At 40.2% G+C, this 21,408-nt stretch overlaps 1 protein-coding gene across 3 annotated transcripts in view; it reads right to left on the bottom strand.

Annotated features, from left to right (window-relative positions):
• The window catches only part of LOC110963001 (NACHT and WD repeat domain-containing protein 2), a 73,162-nt gene that overhangs the window by 35,619 nt on the left and 16,135 nt on the right, over positions 1-21,408 (bottom strand). For all 3 annotated transcript variants that reach the window (XM_051944257.1, XM_051944256.1, XM_051944255.1), the window contains one exon: positions 19,554-19,642. In XM_051944257.1, the coding sequence (XP_051800217.1) occupies positions 19,554-19,642 (89 nt within the window). The remainder of the gene's footprint in view (positions 1-19,553; positions 19,643-21,408) is intronic.

The raw sequence follows: 21,408 nt of genomic DNA, 5'->3' as shown, positions 1-21,408 counted from the left end.
TGTCTGATGAATACTGGCCCTATGTTCCTTGGGGAAAGTGCAAGTTTTAGCTCCAAATATAAAATGTCTACTGTGATATGAAATGCAAACAGATTGATTACATGGAGAAAGACAGTTGAGCAGGGGTTTTGACTTTAATGTTAGATATCCTAATGCTACATTACTAATTTCAGTAGTAAGAAGTCAAATTTAAGAGCTTGAATCTAATAGAGTTGAATCAGGTTGTCAATAATGAGTGTTGAGAGGAAATTTCACATGCAAGCCTTGGAGGGAAATCAAGCCTTGATGCACTGGGTTAATTATGGTAAAGTGTTTATGATGTTGCAGCTCAGTCGTATCAAGTTAAGGTCAAGAGGCTGTCGAAGACATGAGGTAATAATGAGATCAACAGCAGAAGAAGGGGAGGGCCTTTAGGAAAACTGCATTTTTACGACAGAGGAGTCTGCAAAGGAACTCCAAGGCTGCCAGCATCCTTAAATAAAAGCTGCTTTTACACAGCTTTGGGACCGGCCTTCCTAATGTGACTCAAGGTTTGTCTTCTTAATAGCATCCACGCCAGATGGAGGTACTTGAGCGCTAAATGAGAGAGGAAATAGCTTGGAAGCTGCTCAAACCAAAAAGTAAACCCAAAAGAAGAGCTGTTGACCAACATGAGGGTGATGCAAACAAAGGGTCAGTCTAAACCAGCCCGCATGTGCACACCAGTGATGTTTTCGTTAACGATGACGAAATTATTTCGTTGACGCTCCTTTTTTCATGACGAAAACGAAACGATGACGAAATAAACGCGGCTCTCTGATGACCAAAACATGACGAGACGTGTGCTAGTTTTCGTTCAAGAGACGAGACTGGACGAAAACGTTAATGGATGGTTTCGATCAACTGGTGATATTCAGTGAGCGAGGCTGTTACAACGGCAATGCATAGCATAGGTGACTGTACTGATGCCTGTTCAAAACACACAGACGTCAATAAACTGTTCCGAAATGTTCTTGTTGTCAGCTTTAGCATTGTCGTTATTGCTCTGTTTGGACTCACGGCTGTTCAGTCTACCAGTAAAATTCTCGGTTTAATGAGGACTTCCACCTAACGGAGTGGAAATATCGCTTCACTGCGGCAGAGTGTGACGATCAGATTAACTGGTGACAGTCTGTGGTCTCAGTCCGACGGTCAGACAAAAACACCAAGAGAAGTTCTAATACCTTTTTCAAAGCTTACTGTGATAAACCAGTTGGGCCTGAGTTGTTATACTTTTAAACAGATTTTAAGTAAAACAATAACATCATATAAACCATCTGACCACATTCTAACCAGAGATTTCACTTCCAGCCTTCAGAACATCGATATGCTTCATCTAATTTTTCCCCCATTATTCAGGATTTATTTATTTTACTGGGGCATTGCAAGTTAATCAACATTGTATTCTATAAAATCAATGCATTGTAAATTAAATGCACTGACTTTACAGAACACAGAATTAAAGGTATTTTTTTTATTTCTAAAGACGTAGAACAATATTAGAGACGAGGATATTTATTCTACAAAACCTTAACCTTAACATACTACTCTAAACTGACAAAAAATAAACCCGCAAGTCCTGAAGAAGGAATATCTTTGTTGGCTTTTTTGTAGTAATGAACACTGATTCCACTGTCATTTTGTCAGTGAGGTTAATAATACTTAATTTGTTAAAAGGCTAATACATCTCGACTAAAACAAGACTAAAACCTTTTGAGTTTTCGTTGACTAAAACTGGACTAAAACTATCACTTATAGAAATGACTAAATTGTGACTAAATAGAATAAGGATTTCGTCCAAAAGACTAAAACTAAGACTAAATCTAAATTGGCTGCCAAAAACAACACTGGTGCACACTGCAGTGAATTATAATAATTCTAGGGCTGAAACGATTCCTTGAGTGATTCGATTGCTCCAATTACATTACTAGACCCCAGGTAACTAACTGGTGGACCGTGGTCTGAGTCCCAACCCAGACTTCATCCTATGCGGACCTGAACCTAAAATCATTAATTATAAGGGGAATTTGACAGGATGCTTTTATTTTAAATGGCCCAGCTTTTCTTGTGTTTAGCAGGTCAGAGGACTGACCTATGAAGGCAGTTGACAAAGTCAGACTTTCTTTGTGTGAGTCAGTTCGACAAAAACTAAAACCTCAGAGTTAACAGGTATGAACATGGTTTTCGACTTTCTTTGTTAACTCAGACTTTCTGCTTCAAACTCGTCCACACAAACAGGAGCGTTTAACGGGTCATTTGACTCGTTTTCCGCACAAAATGAACCGGTTGTTTTAATGGAGAACAACGAGGACATGTACAATACCCCTGTTCTATACTATGTACAATACACCTGTATTATGCCATATCTGTACAATATACTGCAAATGTTCTGCCAGAACAGTTGTTTCTGTTGCACAGCGCACTCACTTCCGCTTTTAATGCTATAAAGTCCTTGACTAACCACCACAAAAATCCACAGACTACTCGATTACTAAAATAATCAATAGCTGCAGCCACAAATAATTCAACTTCTTGTTTGCACATTACAAACATTCGCAAAACTGATTTGAAAACCCACTGCTTGTCCTGTTCAGGGAGGCTCAGAGAACAGACTTAAACCATAACAAAGTTAAAGACGTAAAATTAAATTGTTCCCCCTTCAGCTGATATTGCCTGTGGGACAATCAATCTTTAGACCATGCAGTCAGGATGCCTGGTAGTCACATTTTTTCCGAAAAACGAATGAGAACCAATATCTGCTATGAGTAGGGACAAAAATAACTTCTTCCTTATCCTTCTCTTCCCTTCCTTTCTTCCCTATAGCCCAATCGATGTGGACATTTCTACAGGCACCAAAACAGCTTTGTTAGAATGTAAGCATTTTCAGCTGAATGAAAGCGTTTATATCCTGGGGACTACAGACTTTTTTGCATTTTAACTAAGCGTGGACCAGACAGGATACACTCTGCAAGTCAGTTCTAATGGTGTAAACACACTGTTTGCACTTGGGGGACCAGTTGCTCAGAGTACATTCATTTCTCTAATCTGAGAAACATTGCCTGCAGTATATCATTTGAGTAACATTGTGCTTCAGCCGTTTTAAGACATAGGATATGTAACATTGCTGGCTTCATCATCACTGTTGCTCAGACGTACCTACGAAGGAGATGAAGAGAGCAACGACACACAAAATCCGAGATTGTGACTCGGTATGAGCTCACATATGAAAAGTATAAAGCGTGAGTTGCTGTCTCTATGTCAGGAATTATATATAACTAACCGTTCAACCATCTTTGGAGACGCTCTTATGGATCCTGCTGGTGTTCGATGCTACTGGAATGTAATAATGTCAGAGGAAAGACTCCTCCAAACAGCTGGAACCAAACAAACTAAACTTGAGCTTCGTTGGTGTTTTATTAGCAGCTGAACACAGTCTGTTAGCTAACATTAGCAGAAAAAATTGCTGAATTTTTGTCATGCGACAGTTGGTCAGAGCTGAATGGCTTCTCACTTGCATCGAAGAATCTCTAGCTTTTTGCCTTTCACAGAATTTAGTTAGTGCAAATGATTTATTTTGAAGTCTTTTTGGAAGTACGACATGTAGATTTTCAAGAAATATAAGCTTAGATCTGGTGAAGCTTCCCGACAGAACCACACAATACAGATGAGTAGTTCAAGGACTGCCGGAAAGTCTGCAAACCGTGCTTTCAAGCGGCCAGTTCTGTGTTTGAACAGAAATGTTACTTGGCCCTGCCTGGTTAGACTGCCATTGCAACTTTTGCAGAAAAGTTAACATGGCGCTCATTCAGGCATTAAGCCGACATGCTCAGATGCTCCCATTTTAACGGAAAGGAGAGCATGTCTGATGGGGGGTTTTTTTCAGTCAATGAGTGCATTGCAGACTGCAGTGGAAAATAGTTGTTTCTTAGTCATTCTGGCCACTGGGTGAAAGAACACTGGGGAGAGCTCAGCCTGCTCGAGGGTAAGAAATGTAGGAAGTGTAGGTGTTACTAGACAGAACAGCATTAGGCTTCCTCAAAGTTCTTAAATATCTCTAAAAACATGCCCATTTGCTGTAAAATTTCCCAGAAATACGTTTGTTCCTCGAAACAGATTGAGTGACAGAAGTGAAAATACAACTGTCATGGTGGAGGTAATGACAGCTCCTCTTTACAGAATGAATGGGTTATATAAATAGATAGTAACTGAGGCCTTAGATGTGTTTCATATTTGATTTTTGATCTTTTTTTGATTGTCACTCTCATTCCTGAGGCAGCAGTTAGTATGCTGATATGTTTCTGTGAATAGAGATGGTGGCCTACTGCCAACAAGTGGAAAAAAAGAGCCACACACTGAGAGAAGAATGAGAAACAAGAAATATGGCAGCCAGGTAAACAGATGGGAGAGTGACAAATAAGTCAGGTTCATGCCACATTTCATGCTTTGAATTGTTTGTCCTTTTCAAATCTTTAACTTCTGAAGTTTCAGTCTGAAGAGAGAGATGAAATATATCCTGGTAAAACTACATTTTTATGCAATTTTTCACACAAAAGCAGCTAAAAAATGTAATTACGAGCTTTTACAATTTAAGTGGATGACATATTTTAAGAACATCTTTTTTTTTTGTGACAAAGCCAAATTGACAGGCGCTTTCCCCCTTCTTTCTAAGAGCAAGCATAATAGAATACATGAAAAGGCATTCTTTTTTAAAAATCATCATGAAATGTCGTCTCCCATCGACGCAAAAGCCGTGTGAGTGACAGCCGTTATACAGATCTGCACAGCTGCGGCCAGAAAACTTTCATTAGAGTTGCAATGCACGAGTGGGACGGCCAGCAGGCTTGGCAACCGCAGATATTATTAAAAGAACTGCTTTCAGTGGCCCCGAGATCCAGTTTAACTCCTGCTTTGTGGGAGGAAGTGATTGTATTGTAAGATGATTTATGAGTGGAAGAAATAGAAGATGAGTGAGAAGAAGGGGAAGTGGGATTTTAGAGCAGCGCTAGATGAGACGCTGACATTCCCACAATAAAAACTGGACTAAGGAGCAAATCTATGGACTAATCCAAGTCGTAGGAGGAACCAGTCAATAATGCTGCGGCAGAGTCTCGCTTACGATCCCCTGCAGTCATGTTGGGGTATAAAAATTTTACTTATTAACTGCTTTAGTGCAGCTTTTGGCTATAAATACGTCTAGCAAATCCTGCAGCATATACACTATCGTTCAAAAGTTTGGGGTTGTTTGGAAATGTCCTTATTTTTGAAAGAAAAGCACTTTTTTTCAGTGAAGAAAGCATTAATTTAACCAGAAATACAGTCTAGACATTGTTAATGTGGTAAAAGACTATTCTAGCAGAAAATGGCTGATTTTTAACCCTTCGATGTGCTGTGTGGGTCAGGAGATATCCATTTTCTATTGGATTTGGGTCACTTTTGACCCATGTTGTGCATCAAAGAGTTATTGGAATATCTCCATAGGGGTACAGAGGAACATTTCCAGCAACCATCACTCCTGTGTTCTAATGCTACATTGTGTTAGCTAATGGTGTTGAAAGGCTAATTGATGGTTAGAAAACCCTTGTGCAGTTATGCTAGCACATGAATGAAAGTGTGAGTTTTCATGGAAAACATGAAATTGTCTAGGAGACCCCAAACTTTTGAACGGCAGGGAAACTTTTGTCTGCTGTCATAACTAACATTTACTCCACCTTGACTGATAAAAAATGAGGCTGTACAAACATTAGAAGCACTTCTACGTATTGTTTAAATCAAAACATGAGCGCTACAAACTGCAGTCTTGAAAATCGGTGCCTGTCGAAACCAGTTTCACTGAAACTAAAGACTAACCTTAATAAAGGTAGGATTTATTGTACTTCTGTTTGATTGGACAGAAGTGGTTTCAACAAAGTGTGTCTGTTAAACTGGATGTTGACTCTGAGTAGACTCAACATCCTGAAGCTATTAATTTCAGTAAATCAGCTCAGTTTTATTGGATACCTCTGATACCTCTTATCACACGTTGCAATAACGGTCTTCAATCTCTTTTTGTTATTGTCTTTCTTGGTTATAAAAATTACAACAGATCAGGGCAATACAGGTGAAGAAAAAAGTCTGTCACAATACAATGTTATATTTCAGTGGATATCAGTGGCTTTTTAATTACATATTTTTATTAAACACCAGGAGAAAAGGGTTTAATTAGAATTTAACCATTCTAACCAATTTATCGAGGTACACAGGTAGTAATATTAAACAGCTAAAAATGAACAAAAATCAATTTGGATGCATAAATAATAAGAATGAATAAGAATTTTATATGGAGAGCAATGAAGGGTAAGGGAGCTTTGTTATCAGGGGTTATCATAGGCTGTTAATGAACCAAGAGGGGTGCCTGCTTTTTTTATTATTCATTATTAATCAAACTTTGCATTTTGATTGCAATTAGGTGAAATTATCAAAAATTATATCAAATCCTATTAAATAATTTTCTTGTTGTTCATGATAAACAGTAAGTCACCACTACATATTGCTGTCGTTTATCACCCATGGCAACAATAGATAAATAAATGAATTCATACCTACAAGGGAAAGTAGTCTGGTTGTTGCAGAAATCACATGAACATCAATAGCATATGAGCTAAAATATAAATTAGCCTCTTCGTGCTTTGCAGCAGGTTTCCCCACAAAGACATTAGCAATGGATATGCTAATATAATGCTAGAAATAATAGATGTGCTGATTTATAACCAGAAGTTAGCAAACTATGAAAAGTAGAGGCGTTTGATTGAACGACTACACATTAGAGGTCTTCAGAGGTCAATGTTTTTGGACACAATTCAAAACTGACTCATGATCAATCCACCAACACCGGATTATGTATGCATTAATGAATGTTCAAAGAAAGACAATCTCATCTATAAATAAAGATAACTAGACCTAATACAGGGTCGCACAGTGGGTTGGTTAGTACCATCGGCTTGCAGCTACAAGATCCCAGGTTCGCTCCCGGTCTGGGTCTGGGATCTTTCTGCATGGACTTTACATATTCTCCCTTTACTCCGGCTTTGTCCAGCTGTCCAAAAACATGCTGAGGTTAATTAGTAACTCTGAATTGTCTGTAGGTATGAATGTGAACGTGAATGTTTGTCTCTACGTGTAGCTCTGTGATAGACTGGTGACTTGTCCAGGTTAACCCTACGGCCAACTTTACACGACAATGGTTTTAGGATGAAATGCAAAGGTTTTGTTTCGCAGCTGCCTCTCGTTTACACGATTTAGATGCCGGGAAAGACTGGAGTTTTCAGTGAGAACGCTGACGTCGCGCTCTGCTTCGTGCATTATACGTTTACTGTCGTTGCCATGCGGGAACTGGACAACAACAGTAAGAATGGGAGACTGCCGTGTTGGGCTTGTACTGCTGAGTCTACTGAATTTGTTTGAGTGTCCTTCAGCAAAATGTGCATTTGTTGCACCATTACTGCCGTCAACGTGGACACATTTAATATATGCGGCAGATAATCAACCCACCACTACATCGGTGGCTGTACTTCTAGTCTGTGGAGGAACGGCTAGTGGCCATGTGGGGTGTGCCTCTACAAAGTCACATCGGCATGCAAACCACAGCATTTTCAGTCCTTCCAACGAAAATGCTGACTTTTTCACTCCGTTGTCATGCAAAACCCAACCAGGCAAAGCAAATACTTTTGTGTTTTCGGGTGAAATGTTGTCGTGTAAACAAGGTCTAAGTCAGCGGGGGTAAACTCCAGCCCCCCTGCGACTCTAATGGGGATTAAGCCGTGTATAGATAATGGATGGACTGTGGTTGAAAAACACTGAGAGAAAAAACTGGCAGCAGCAGTGATGGACTACCAACTAACAAGCAGTCGTAGTGGAAACAGCAGTAATGTATATAATTTGACCCTGCAGATAACAGCTCCACAGTCTGTGTCAAAAAGCACACATTTCTCCTGAGATGATTAGAACACAGCATGTGTCTCACTATCATCTCAGTTTGGGCATTAGATCAAAGATAGGCAGCACTACGATGGGATCTAATTTGGTAAGGTTTTAAATATAAACCCCAGATTAGTGATGTGAGCAAAGGAGTGATAACCAACTACTGCAGGGAATGCCAGTAAATAAATCAGATGGTATTTGAGTGGCCAAAGACTCAACCACAAACATGAAATCCAGCGATTAATGTCTGACCAATAGCTCCATATGGTTGGAGCCTGGATATTTAGCTTCCACTGAATGAAGCCGTATGAGACATGCCAAACCGACAGTAGTATAGTGTGGTTCGAGAGGCCCTGATCCTCCATTTCTAGATTCTATTTTTTAAAAAACGAGCATACGAATGAGTGATGAAAGACAGAAAAAGCAGGAAACATGGGGGATAAAAATGGTAAAAAGGGATCATGGCGCCTGATCCCCCCGCTGCTGCTGTGCACTGACTGAATGAGGACGCAGCCCTCGGCCTCTGGGCTGGATTTCCGTGCCCTATCCCTCCCTTTGCATCTCCTACGATCCTTCTCCATCCTTTTAAGTGAACGTTCTGGATGGAAACTGAGTCAAGTGATGAGGGACCGGGGAGAATAGGGTTTCATCAGCTTGGCATATGTGTGTCAGTGTGTGCCAGCGGACGTGTGTCTGTGAGAGAAGGGAGGCGGGATCACACATAAATTACAAATCAAAGCCAAAATATGAATGCCGCTAGAGAAAGAAGCTACTCACGCCGCAGAACACTGTACGTAGGAAATCGTGCCTGATTTCACACGTGCAATGATTCATCACGTCGCTGAACAGATCATTATTAAATTCCGGTAAACCGTGATTTCAGCCGAGGTGCCAATTCTCACATGGCGTGGGTGAGGATGAAGAGTGGAGGGAGGGTTTAGTCGAGGAGGAGGACGGAGAGGAGTGTAAGTGAGTCATAGTATTAACTCCCAGGCCTTCTGCATAATCATTCCAGCTCATGCTTCATCACAGCGAGCTGAATCACCAGACAGGCACGTGGCCACAGATAGCCGAGCCAAAACGTCTCTGCCTGAGTTGACTTCGATTCTCTCCCGTGTCTGTATCTCGTCACGCCTGAAAGATGTTGCGTACGTCTTTTTGCCTAATTATCGCAGCCTTGATCCTTTAACTCTTAAGTTCACTCATGTAGATTGACTCAGCTGGCTGTAGGTGGAGTCTGTAGTGTATATGAGAGGCTTTTCTTTCAACACAGTAGGGTTGTCAAGATTAACCGGTTTCACGATTACCGCGATTATAAATGGACACGGTGTGATAGTCGTAGCTATATTTAGAAGCCACGATAACCGCAGAAATGTCTCGCGAGAGGCGCAAAGCGAGAGACGTAAGTTTCGGGGAGGCAGACACAGTGGCGCCACGCCAGAGCACATGCTGCAGTCAGAGCGGTCAGAGCACAGAGCGGGCTTGCTTTCACTCACCGGTGAGAATGGCAGAAGGAGGAACTCCCCGGCCGGAGTTGCATCCACCAAAAAAACGTTTGAAATCAGCTGTGTGGGATCACTTTGGGTATCCAAAAGATGATAAAGGTGAAGTAATTGCAGATGGACACCCGACGTGCAAAGCTTGTCGTCGGAAAGTTGCAGCAAAAGGCGCAAATACATCAAACATGATCCAACATCTTCGAGATTATCATCCTTCTCTCTTTGTTCAATTCAAGGTAAACGCACAGTTCCCCAAAAAGCATGTAAAAAGTTACAGCGCATAGGCGAAACAAACACACACGGGTCCTGGAAGCGCTGTGGAGCGGGGGAGAGGAGAGGTGCGGGAGGAGGAGGAGGGGGTCGGGGGCTTACGCGCAGCATCTCCCTTTCAGCACGAGTGTTGATTCCACATATAGTGTATAATATATTGATAGCAGACAAGTAAAATAATGAATAGCCTCTAAGAAGTAAGAAATACTAATGTTATTTGTTTATATTTGATATTACTATATTAAATAGTTCAGTACATATTTTATTCTCTTATTCAAAATTTAATATAAACGTATTCATTAATTTATTTTAAAGATTTATATTTATTTATTTCTTCCAGCAAAAAACTCCAGGTGCCCTTCCTGCTGCTACTGCCCAGCCAACAGTTGAAGAGTCATTTTCCAAATGCATTAAATATGCACCTTCGTCCAAACAAGCCAAAGAGCTCAATCATGCAGTTGCATATTACATAGCCAAGGACATGTTACCGTTTCATAGTGTGGAAAAACCTGGATTTCAGTATTTGATGAGAAAAGCCGTTCCACAATACAAAGTGCCATCACGAACCCACTTTTCCACAAATGAAATACCCAAATTGTACATGGAGGTGAGAGCAAGCATCGAGGAACAAATAATAGGAGTGGAATGGTTTGGGGCAACAACAGATGTGTGGACAAGTAGTGGAGGTGGAGGAGAACCTTACATCAGCTTCACTGTTCATTATGTGAACGCTGATTGGGAACTCAAGGCTCATTGCCTTGAAGCCTTATACTTTCCTGAAGATCACACTGCAGATCATATAACAGAAATGGTTGAAAACATGCTTCAGGACTGGGGCCTCTCTACAGAAAACCTAACTGGCATCACCACTGACAATGCAACAAATATGAAAAAGGCTTTCACAAATTTTCCTTGTGTATGGTTTTCATGTTTTGGGCACAATCTGAACCTGGCGATAAGTAAAGTTCTCAAAATCCCAAGAGTGGAGAAAGCTGTAAGAGCATGCCGCCATCTTGTGCAAGCTTTCTCACGCAGCTGGAAGAAGAAAAGAGAACTAAAGAAGAAACAAGGAGAGCTTGATATCCCTGCACATGCCCTAATTAATGATGTGGTCACCAGGTGGGGATCCACATTTGCGATGATCTCCAGATTCCTGGAGCAGCAGCAAGCAGTATGTGCTGTTTTGGCTGCAGACAGAAGTTCATGGCATCTAATGCCATCTGATTCAGACATCACTGTCTTGGAGACAGTGCACGAGCTTCTGAAACCACTGAACGAGTTCACAGATGTAATGGCTTCAGAGAAACAAGTCACACTCTCCTCCTTGAAACCAGTGCTCGAACACATACAAGGTCAAATCCTAACCCAAAACCAAGAAGACAGCAAACTTACTGAAGAAATGAAGAGTGCTGTTCGAAATGACCTGCTACTTCAGCTGAGGTACACAGAAGAAATGAAAAAGGTCATTGATATTGCTTGTTTTATTGATCCCAGGTTTAAAGGCAACTTCACAGAAAGCCTAGAGGACACTGTGAAATCCTGTGCAGCAGAAGCTGTTGCACTTTCTCCAACTACTGAAATGGCACAAGAACAACCTCATTCAAGCGCCACTGCTGGGGATGATGACAGTGCAGACGAAGGCACCAGCGCTGCATGTTCTAGAAAGAAAAGCACAACGTTGTCAGGACTCCTTCGAAGAATCACAAAAGCTCACACACCAGCTGCGGTACCCAAGACATCTCAGGAAAAAGTAGACTCAGAGTTGAAACTGTACCTATCACTGCCAGTGATTAGTGCAGATGAAGATCCATTGTCTTGGTGGAAGACACGAAAAGAAGAAATGCCTCTTCTTTCAAAACTGGCCAAAAAGTTTATGTGCATTCCAGCAACAAGTGTGCCCTCTGAGAGAATATTCAGCACAAGTGGCCACATTGCATGCCCTCAACGGTCCAGGCTCAGCACTGAGAATGTGAACATGCTTACATTCTTGCATCATAACTTGCAATGACTGAATAAGTTCTGAAAAAAACTCTTGTTCAACAATCTATATTACCTCTGTTATCATGTTATTTATTTGGTTAAATTGACATATTTGTTTTGTAAATTATGTCTACATTGTATTTTTATTCCAGTAAAGGCAGCAAAAGTAGCTTAAAATCTTGTGCCTACAGTTCCTAAAGTTAATTTATGTTCATGTTCTATTCTATCCTTTATTATATAGTGTGTAGTTTTGTACCTTAAAACACTGGATGTTTTAAAATTTCACCAATAAAAATGTTTAAAGTAAAAAACATAATATTTCAGTTGTTTTCTTTCAAAACGCCGATAATCGCGAATAATCGCGAAATCGTGATTATTTCTCTGACAATAATCGTGACTGAAAAAATTGACATCGTGACATCCCTACAACACAGTGCTGTGCACTTCATTCAGGGTTGAAAAGTGTAATGAAACTGACTTTGGTAGACATGTACAATGCTTTGAATGAAAGGAACTCCGCTGCATTCAGTAACTGGCTGCTCTGCTTATGGAAGCGTGTTGATGAATATTTGCAAGAGGCTGAGCTGAATAATAACTCAGGTTTTGGTATCAGCAACAACAGTTGCTTCTGAATTTCAATCACTTGCAATTTTCTTAAAACAGGCCTCTGTTAGGAATTGTGATTTCACTTTGTGATGTTTGGCGGCACAGTGGGTCAGTGGTTAGCACCGTCACCTTGGAGCTCCAAGATCTCAGGTTTGCATCCCCGCCTTCCTCTGATTTTTCTGAGGTTAACTCATAACTCTAAATTGTCCATAGGTGTGAATGCCAGTGTGATTGTTTGAATGTGTATGTTTTTGGACTGTGGGAGGAAGCCAGAGTACCAGGAGAAAACCCAGGCATGCACAGAAAGATCATGGAAACTCCATGCAGAAAGAACCAGGAAAGATCCAAAAACATGCTGAGGTTAACTGGTGATTCTAAACCAGGGGTGTCGAACATGCAGCCCGCGGGAAAACCAGCCCTCAAGAGGGTCCAATCCGGCCTGCAGGACGACTTTGTAAAAAAATTGCAAAAATTACAGAGAAGACATGAACTGCAAATTGTACATTTGTAAAACTACAAATTTCAAATAATTTCTAGACCATGACAAGTTGTTTTGATGATGAAGTAAAAGACTCTGTTGCTCATTGTTCCTTTGTCATTTGGTGTCTCATTTTTGTAAATTTTTGTCTTGTTTTTGTTGTTTTTTTGTCTTTTTCTGTCTGACTCCTACATCATTTGTCTCACGTTTTTGTCGTTTTGTGTTTCCTTTTTGTCTCGCTTGTGTTTTTTGTCTCATTTTTTGTCATTTTTTTGTTTTCCTTTATTCATTTTTTGCGATTTTGTTTCTCGCTTTTGTCATTTTTTTGTGTCATTTGTCTATTTATTTGTTGCTTTATAAATTTTGTGTCTCATTTTTTGCGTCTTTTTTATTACTTTGTGTAATTTCTCTCGTTTTTGTCATTTTCTTTCTCGCTTTTGTCATTGTGTCTCATTTTTGTAATATTTGGTCTTTTTTAAAGTAAAATACTATATCTCTAACATGCTTTACAAGAGATTATGATGTGATGAAATGCAATAATACTGCCAGTGGGTTTTAAAGGCAAGTTGTCTTACAAAAAATACAAAAACCACCCCATTTATTAGAGACAGAAATTGTAAAACTCGAAAGAATCCACAGATTATAAATTTTCCGATGACCCTCAAAGTACTCCTCTGTGACATCCCATTCCAAACGTGATTAAGTATAATAGTAATTACAGTGATAGTCATCAAAAATAACTTTTTTCTACATGTCCTATTTAAAATTTTGACAAAAATAAACAATTTGATCAACAAGATTCTGTAAAAAAAAAAAAAAAAAAAAAAAAAAAAATCAACCATGAAGCTGTGTGTAATTTATCTGTGACCAACAGTCACGACTGAGGATTTATCATTATGCTGTTGTTTATGACATTCTAACTTTGTGAAGACATTTTTGAATGTTCCTGTACTTCTAGAAATGGCTGTGCTTGTTATAATAGAAGTGCTTGGGGTTCAGGTGGTTAAGAAAAGTGAGGAAATCTGCCTTACATGACAAAGAATGAAACATTTCTTTGACTCCAGCCATAAGCTGTTTCGCTCCCAAATGTAGAACTGCCACAGTCATGCATTAAAGTGAACATAAAAGTTGTGTGTGAACCATGACATATTTCACTTTTCTCGAATTGAAACAACCCCCATCATACAGGAGGCCCTTAAAAATGTATCACATCTCCTTCAATAAAGCTACTCAGGACAAAAATCATTCACTCTGACCTCCATTAACATTAACAAACGGCCAGAGAGAACTTTGTATTCGAACACATGCACATATTTGCATGTCCTGCATAGCCGTACATAGATTCAGACAACTTCATTGATCCCAAGAAGGGCCATTCATTTGCAGCTTACTCAGTCTGCGAACATAAAATTCAAGACTTACAAGCAAGGTAGTTACATGTCAGAGGCAACAGATCAATATACAGGGGTCAGTATGAGGGAGCAACAAGCAGCAGAAAAACATTTGTTGTAGTTTAGATGAATTATAACTAATGTAAATAAATAACTGTCTGCTTTTAAAAGAAATTAACGATCATGTAAAATCACATCAAGGTTTAACAGCCTGGTAGCAGATAAAATGAAGGAGTCGCAGTAGCAGTTTGTTCTTCTAAAGGAGGGAATGGAACGCTGGTCTTGGCGCATTACTGTAAATCCATTCAACAGAACACAGACAGAATTGACTCAAAATTACACCGCAAAGGAGGCAAAGTTACGTGACGATCAGAGTTGGTTTGTCTGTCTGTCTGTCTGTCTGTTTGCAACATTGCTCAAAAACAGACGGATTTGGATGAAATCTTCTGAGAAAGTCAGAAATAAAACAAGGAACCAAGTGATTGGATTCTGGCATTGATGCAGCTTATAGTCTGGATCCACAGATTTGTTAAAGATTTCTGTATCATTGCAAGATAGCGGCACAGCATCACTGTAACTATGACAAGTGAACACTATGTCAGCTGCCTGCTGACGATCACATGATTGCGATCCTACTACAAACTGACCGTTGAACAATACAAGAAACAACTTATTACCGTAATTTCCGGACTATAAGTCGCTACTTTTTTCTCACGCTTTGGACCCTGCGGCTTATACAAAGATGCGGCTAATGTATAGATTTTTACGTGCGAGCTTCATGCCATCATTAAAGCTGCTGTCCGGAGTTTCCGTTTGTTTTCAATTTATGTATCATTTTTTAACAAAGCTTAAATGTGTTAGTCTAGTTCGATACTATAATATAAAGTTAGTATAACGCGATATGAAAATTTATTCCTGAGCTCCGCCTTCCTCTCATAGACCCCCATGTTATTCCAAAAAGCGCCGGTCACTGCCGACCAATCAAGTTTGAGCTTCCGCTTTGTCATGCTGTCAATCAACGGTTACGCGCACAGCAAGCAAGCCCATGCAGAGGTGGGCGAGCTACACACTACGCAACCGCGCGCACATTTGTTTTGCTTGTGGAGGAGAGAGCATCAGGGCTCAGCAACTTCCAGAAAAGTTACCAATCCCACGGCTTGTCAGGCCAAGAGACTGCAGGACGTTTTTTGGCTCGGGGTGCTCGCGTCGCTCCCCGACCACGGCCTCCATAGCCCGCCTGACGGCTTCGTTTAGGTGCCCGACCTCTGGAGGAAGATGTTGGGGCGTCTGGGACATACTCTTCGTCAGAGGAGTCATGCAATTCTGAACTCTAGATAGAAATAAATCAACAATGTAACACATATACACGCGTAAATGCACTAAGTTTGATAAACAACGTCATCGAGAGGGATACACGAGTGTAATCACATATTGAAACTTTACTCGTTAGTCCTAACACATTCATGTTATTTTGGTATTAGGACAAGTTAGACTCAATACAGCATTCTAACGTAATTCCTTTATTATTTACTAAATGTACTAAATGTAGAAGAGGGGAAAACAGCAAAACAGGCAAGATGCTGCAGCACTCCGGGCACTTCTCTCATGTACTGCGCGCGTGCACAAATAAAGGGGCGAAATCAGAGGGAGGGAGGGTGGGACCACCAGTGTTTTGGGAGACGCTGCGATTCAAACTCCGGACAGCAGCTTTAAGTTTAGCCTCCTCACATCAGACCAATAAAATTACCAAACAGGTCCCAGTGGACCATTTACACTGTTCGAATTAAATCAAACACGCACTAAATTCTTCAGATCAGTCATTCTGCGCTTCATGCACACACCCTCATCATGGAAAACACTTGAAGAAATGCGTATGATAAAGCTGTTGCAGTCCAAGCCTGCTCTCCTTTAACCTAGGCAGGTTACGGTGTGTGTGTGTGAGTGTGACTTGAGGAGGAGCGCTGCAGCTGTGTGTGTGTGTGTGTTGCAGAGAAGAGTGTGGAAACGGAGGCAGAGTGAAATGATTCTGATGACGATGATACCGAACAGGCAGGTGAGGCAAGAACCACAAATCCCTCTCCACATATATACAATACAGTAAAAAACTTAAAGATAAGTTTTAGCAGTAGCGTGCTAAGCTAAGCTCGCTAGCTTAGCGCTCGCTATCTTAGCGCGCTGGAGTTGGCAGTGTGAACTGACTCAATGTGTTTCACTGCCGTGTTACAGGCACTGTTTGGGAAGAAAGTATGCATTTAATTCCAAGTTAAATAAAATCTTTCTGTGTAAATATCTCACGTTACAACGTGGACACCTGTGGCTTATAGTCAGGTGTGGCTCATATAGACCCTTTATTTGTTTACAAACATTGTGACGTTTTTTGTGGGCGGGGCTTATGCTGGAGGCAAAAGCGGAGCGAGAAGTCAAGCGGGACTGGGAGTATATAGTTTGCGCTGGGAGTTTGCGCTGCAAACTCGAGCATTTTTAACCCGTTAAACTTCAGTGTACCGCCGGCAGTACACTTACTAATTTGCATAGGAATTTAAAGAATGTCCGAAGGGTGCAAATGCGATTATATAAACACTATACGCGGATGGAAAGCTTAGATTCTCATGAATCCGCCGGTATAAACCACTTTCAGATGTGATTACCACAGCGGGTAACGAATCCGTTGTTTTCAAGGAAATGCACCTCGCAATGCGCGTCCAATATTCCCTGCATTTCTTGTCATATTTAACGGGTTATTGTTTTTGATTGTATTTTTTTCTGTGTCTTGTTGTGTCCTTGTTCTTATGGTGTGTGTATTTGGACCCAGTGTCTGGAATAAAGCTGAATTGAATTGAATTGAATATTTTTTATTTACAAATAGAATATTAGCGATTTTTTGCACTGAAAATGGCTGGAATTGACTGCAGCTGATCGTCTCTGTCCAGTCTTTTCGCCTCAGTGCATTTAACCACAACTGTCTTTGTTCCCTCTGAGCACGAGTGTTTGGTGGAATCCTATAAAACTTTAATTTGCGTTCGCCAATGTCATTCCTCCTATTCTGGCATCCAAAAACACAGCAGGACGACATTTTAGAAAAGTTGATAGAGCCTAGTCCCTCAGTCTTTCGCCTTTCGGTCACGGCTGCTAAAGCTGTGACGTCATTTGTGACGTGGGTCATTAAAGGGTCTATATGTACAAAACTTTTTTCTTTTTAAATTTAGTGGGTGCGGCTTATATTCAGGTGCGCTCAATAGTCCAGAAATTACGGTAGATTGTGAGAGTGTGTCCGAGTTCCATCAAATCCCATAATGCATAAATGGATTAATACACATCTGTGCTCAGCGCAAGGTCATTTTGTTTGTTGGTACATCTATATTAAATGGCCACATTCTAAATTTCATCCGTCGGAAATGATACAGCCTTGATGGAGTACTATGCTCTTTTCTTGTTCCTTTTGTATGTTGCTGTTAATGTTTACCGTACATATAGGAAGACTGAATGATATGTCCACCGCTGGTATTGGAATTATTTTGACATATATTGTGAAATGTGCTACGGTTTTAGTGGGAATGGGAAGTTTTGTCCTTTCTTTTCTCATGAAACGACTACTATAAAATGAAGATTTTTGCTGCAGTTCGTACCAAACAAGCATGCTACCTTACGTCTGGAGAACAAGCTTTTGCACATTGGATCATCTCTCTGTGTTGCGACACTTTTACTTTTATCAAACAATTGCAGCTCCTGTCATATGGATGTCACACTCAGCCGTACTGTGATTTCAGGAATATTTAATTAACTGTCCAGCCTTAACATATAATGCAGAGTGTTTCCTATTTTTTAGGTTTTAACATTTGAGATTTCTAACACAGAAGAGCAACAAAGGTCATCATTCCTTGATACAGCATCTGCCCGTTTATGCTGCTGTAACAGGGTCAGTTGTGCAGCAGTGGTTGAGGGTTAAATACACATGCCCCATACATATATAAAATTTTATTGTTTCATCTCTTGTTATTATGTTTATTGTTACACAAAGTTTGGTTGACTCTCAGTTGTTTGTGGAACCTTGGCTGGTGTGTCCCGGTACCCCTACGTATATTTGTAGCTGCCCCACGTCATCCTATAAATGAGTTTTTCCCGTCTTACCTCTTCCGTTTTGTTCATGTGTTGAGAAAGAGAGGCAAGTGAGATTATGCTATTTTAACATTCATCCATCCATTCTCTATACACCGCTTTATCCTCACTAGGGGCGCGGGGGGTGCTGGAGCCTATCCCAGCAGACTCGGGCGAAGGCAGGGGACACCCTGGACAGGTCGCCAGTCTGTTCTATTTTAATATGTGTGTTTTAATGTAATATAACTCTCCTTATAAGTTTACTTTCTCATTATAATATGGCTATTCATTATTTATTTCTGTAGGAGTACAAGTCTTGTGTGATGGAAGATTTTGTGTGTCGTTTTTGTCAACTGTAATAAACGGAGATCGCCTCCGAAATAGACCCATGTGTCGGCTGAATTAACACAACGCAGAGGAGAGAAGCCACCGGTTACACTGCCGTAAGCCTGCTGAAAATAATCACAATCTGTTGTTTGCGTTCTGACTGAAATAGCATGCAAAAAATGTGAAAACATTTTGTTTTTGTAACTCCAACATTGACTCAAATCTGAACAAAAGCTAGCGTGATAATTGTGCATATGGAGGAGGGACTCTAAACACTACTGTACTTAGTCTTGTTACAAACCCTTTAGATGGAATATGCTCGGAGCTGTTTGTGATCCAGGCACTCTTAGCGTAAAATGAGAATTAGCTGCCGACACCCCGCTGACAACAGTTTTATGGAACAATTCAGGGGTCATGAGTCCCATCATCGGAAACAAATCTCCACAAATCCTTCCAGGAATAATCTTTGGCAGAAATCTCCCACTGACTTGAGGGCTCTCCAGGATTTGTTAAACAAACAAACCTCTGATAGCGATCTTTCCGTGTACACCGATGCTGATTTGCAATGCAAATGATCTTGATCGGTGGACACCACGGGGAGAATGCGGCAGTTCTCCGACAACAACAAAGGGAAAGCCCTTGCATCATGCTGCCTTATCCACGGCTCGATTCGTGCCAGCCCTCACCGAACGAAGCCTTATCTCTGCTGGCCTTCTGTCCGCTTAAAGGGACAGGGACCACTGCATGCAGGTCTTTGGGGGGGGGCCTCCCGGCACTGTACAGCTGTGTAAGCCATGATGTTGATTTGGAGGCACTTAACAGTCAATACTGGCAAACTAAAGCTCTGGAAGTACCAGTTCTCTGGAGCTGTTGGATTGTGGGACTTCAAAAAAGAAAGAAATTTAAGAAAAAAGAAAAGAATCATAGAGTTACCTGGAATTCAATGCCATAGTTCTCCCTGCAGAAGTCTCGTAGTTTGGGGTAGACGTGCTCTTTCAGTGCGTTCCTCTCCGCCTCTGTGTCTGAAAACCAAACACAAAGGAAATATTCAAGAGCAGCCTTACTTATGTGCCATAGAAGGGAAAAGATTAAATGAAATATGCAGCACATTTAAAAAGCTATTTGCTTTTTCAGTGAGAGTTAGATGTAAAATCTAATAACACACTACTGTTCAAAAGTTTGGGGTCACCCAGACCAAGCATGTACACTATTAATCATGTGCTAACATAATTGCAACAACGGTTTTTTAACCATCAATTAGCCTTTCAACACCATTAGCTAACATTAAAAATTCCATTAAAAATCACCCGTTTCCAGCTAGAATAGTCATTTACCACATTAACAATGTCTAGACTGTATTTCTGATTAATTTAATGTTGTCTTCATTGAAAAATTGCTTTTATTTAAAAAATAAGAACATTTCTAAGTAACTCCAGTCTTCTGAATGGTAGTGCATATATCTAGGAAATAAGTGGATTTAGAGCTGAGAGCCAAAAATTAGCTTAGCTTAGCATTAAGAATGTAAGCAGAAGAGAGGAGTTAAAAATTCTGCCCACTTGCTGTAGCCTGATTAATACAGGATTTTCAAAAAAATATACTGATAATTGCATTTACAATATCAGTTAATATTCTTATTTTTTTAATTTTGGTATTTGTTGTGTCAATTAAAAAGACTGAGGGGGACTTTTTAGAGTTGAAAAATTAACTTGTGACAAACTATTAAATGAAGAGACCTTGTCAAAGTATGTTTTTTGGCATTTTGGTTCTTCAAATTATATGTATGTACACTACTGTTTAAAAGTTTGGTGTCACTTAGAAATGTCCTTATTTTCTGAGAGGAAAGCATTTTTTTCAATGAAGATAACATTAAATGAATCAGAAATATGGTCTAGACATTGTTTATGTGGTAAATGACTATTCTAGCTGGAAACTTTTAATGGAATATCTCCATAGGGGTACAGAGGAACATTTCCAGCAACCATCACTCCTGTGTTCTAATGCTACATTGTGTTAGCTAATGGTGTTGAAAGGCTCACTGATGATTAGAAAACCCTTGTGCAATTAGGTTAGCACATGAATAAAAGTGTGAGTTTTCATGGAAATATGACACTGTTTGGGTGACCCTAAATTTTGAATGATAGTGTAAGCATTCTGCTAAATCCCAAACTACATTTCATGAAAGCCTGTAACAACTTAAAATGCATTTCATTATCAATTTAAGCTGATAGATTATTTTTTTCCAATCTGCCAAACAGCCACTTCATCTGTAAAATGTAAGAATGTAGTAAAATGTCATTAATAACAAAGACCCAAGGTGATATCTTTAATTAAATTCTTTCGTTGTTCGATCAAAAATCCAATGTATTCACGAGTAAATAAATCTGCTGATTGACAAATACTTTAGTAAGCCTAAATCAGCATCATATTAGAGTGTAGGTGTATGATTTTTAAATATGCACCCACAAAAATATGATTACTTTGAGCCGGTGCTGACACACACCGTTGAAGAATGTGGGATTATCCAGCATTACAGAGGCAGTGATCATATTGGACAGTTGGAGTGTCACAGAGTGAGTGCCCACGGCTTGTTGTTGTGTCCCACTTTCTTTCCTCCCCTCTTTTTTGCCATCTTCCAAATGGTTACTGTAATTCACTTCGACAGGCCCAGTCTCTTCCTCCCTCTCCCTTTCTGAAGGGTGTGGATGGATAGTTAAAAACAGAATATGCCCAACAGAGAGGCCCCCTGTGTGACCAAGTGGCTGACTTGCACACGCACACGTATGAGGGC

This window comes from Acanthochromis polyacanthus, chromosome 23 (assembly GCF_021347895.1).
Source record: "Acanthochromis polyacanthus isolate Apoly-LR-REF ecotype Palm Island chromosome 23, KAUST_Apoly_ChrSc, whole genome shotgun sequence".
In the NCBI taxonomy this organism is placed as follows: domain Eukaryota; kingdom Metazoa; phylum Chordata; class Actinopteri; family Pomacentridae; genus Acanthochromis; species Acanthochromis polyacanthus.
The sequence above is the reverse complement of the archived record's forward strand: the minus strand, read 5'-3'. Positions and strand labels throughout refer to the sequence as shown.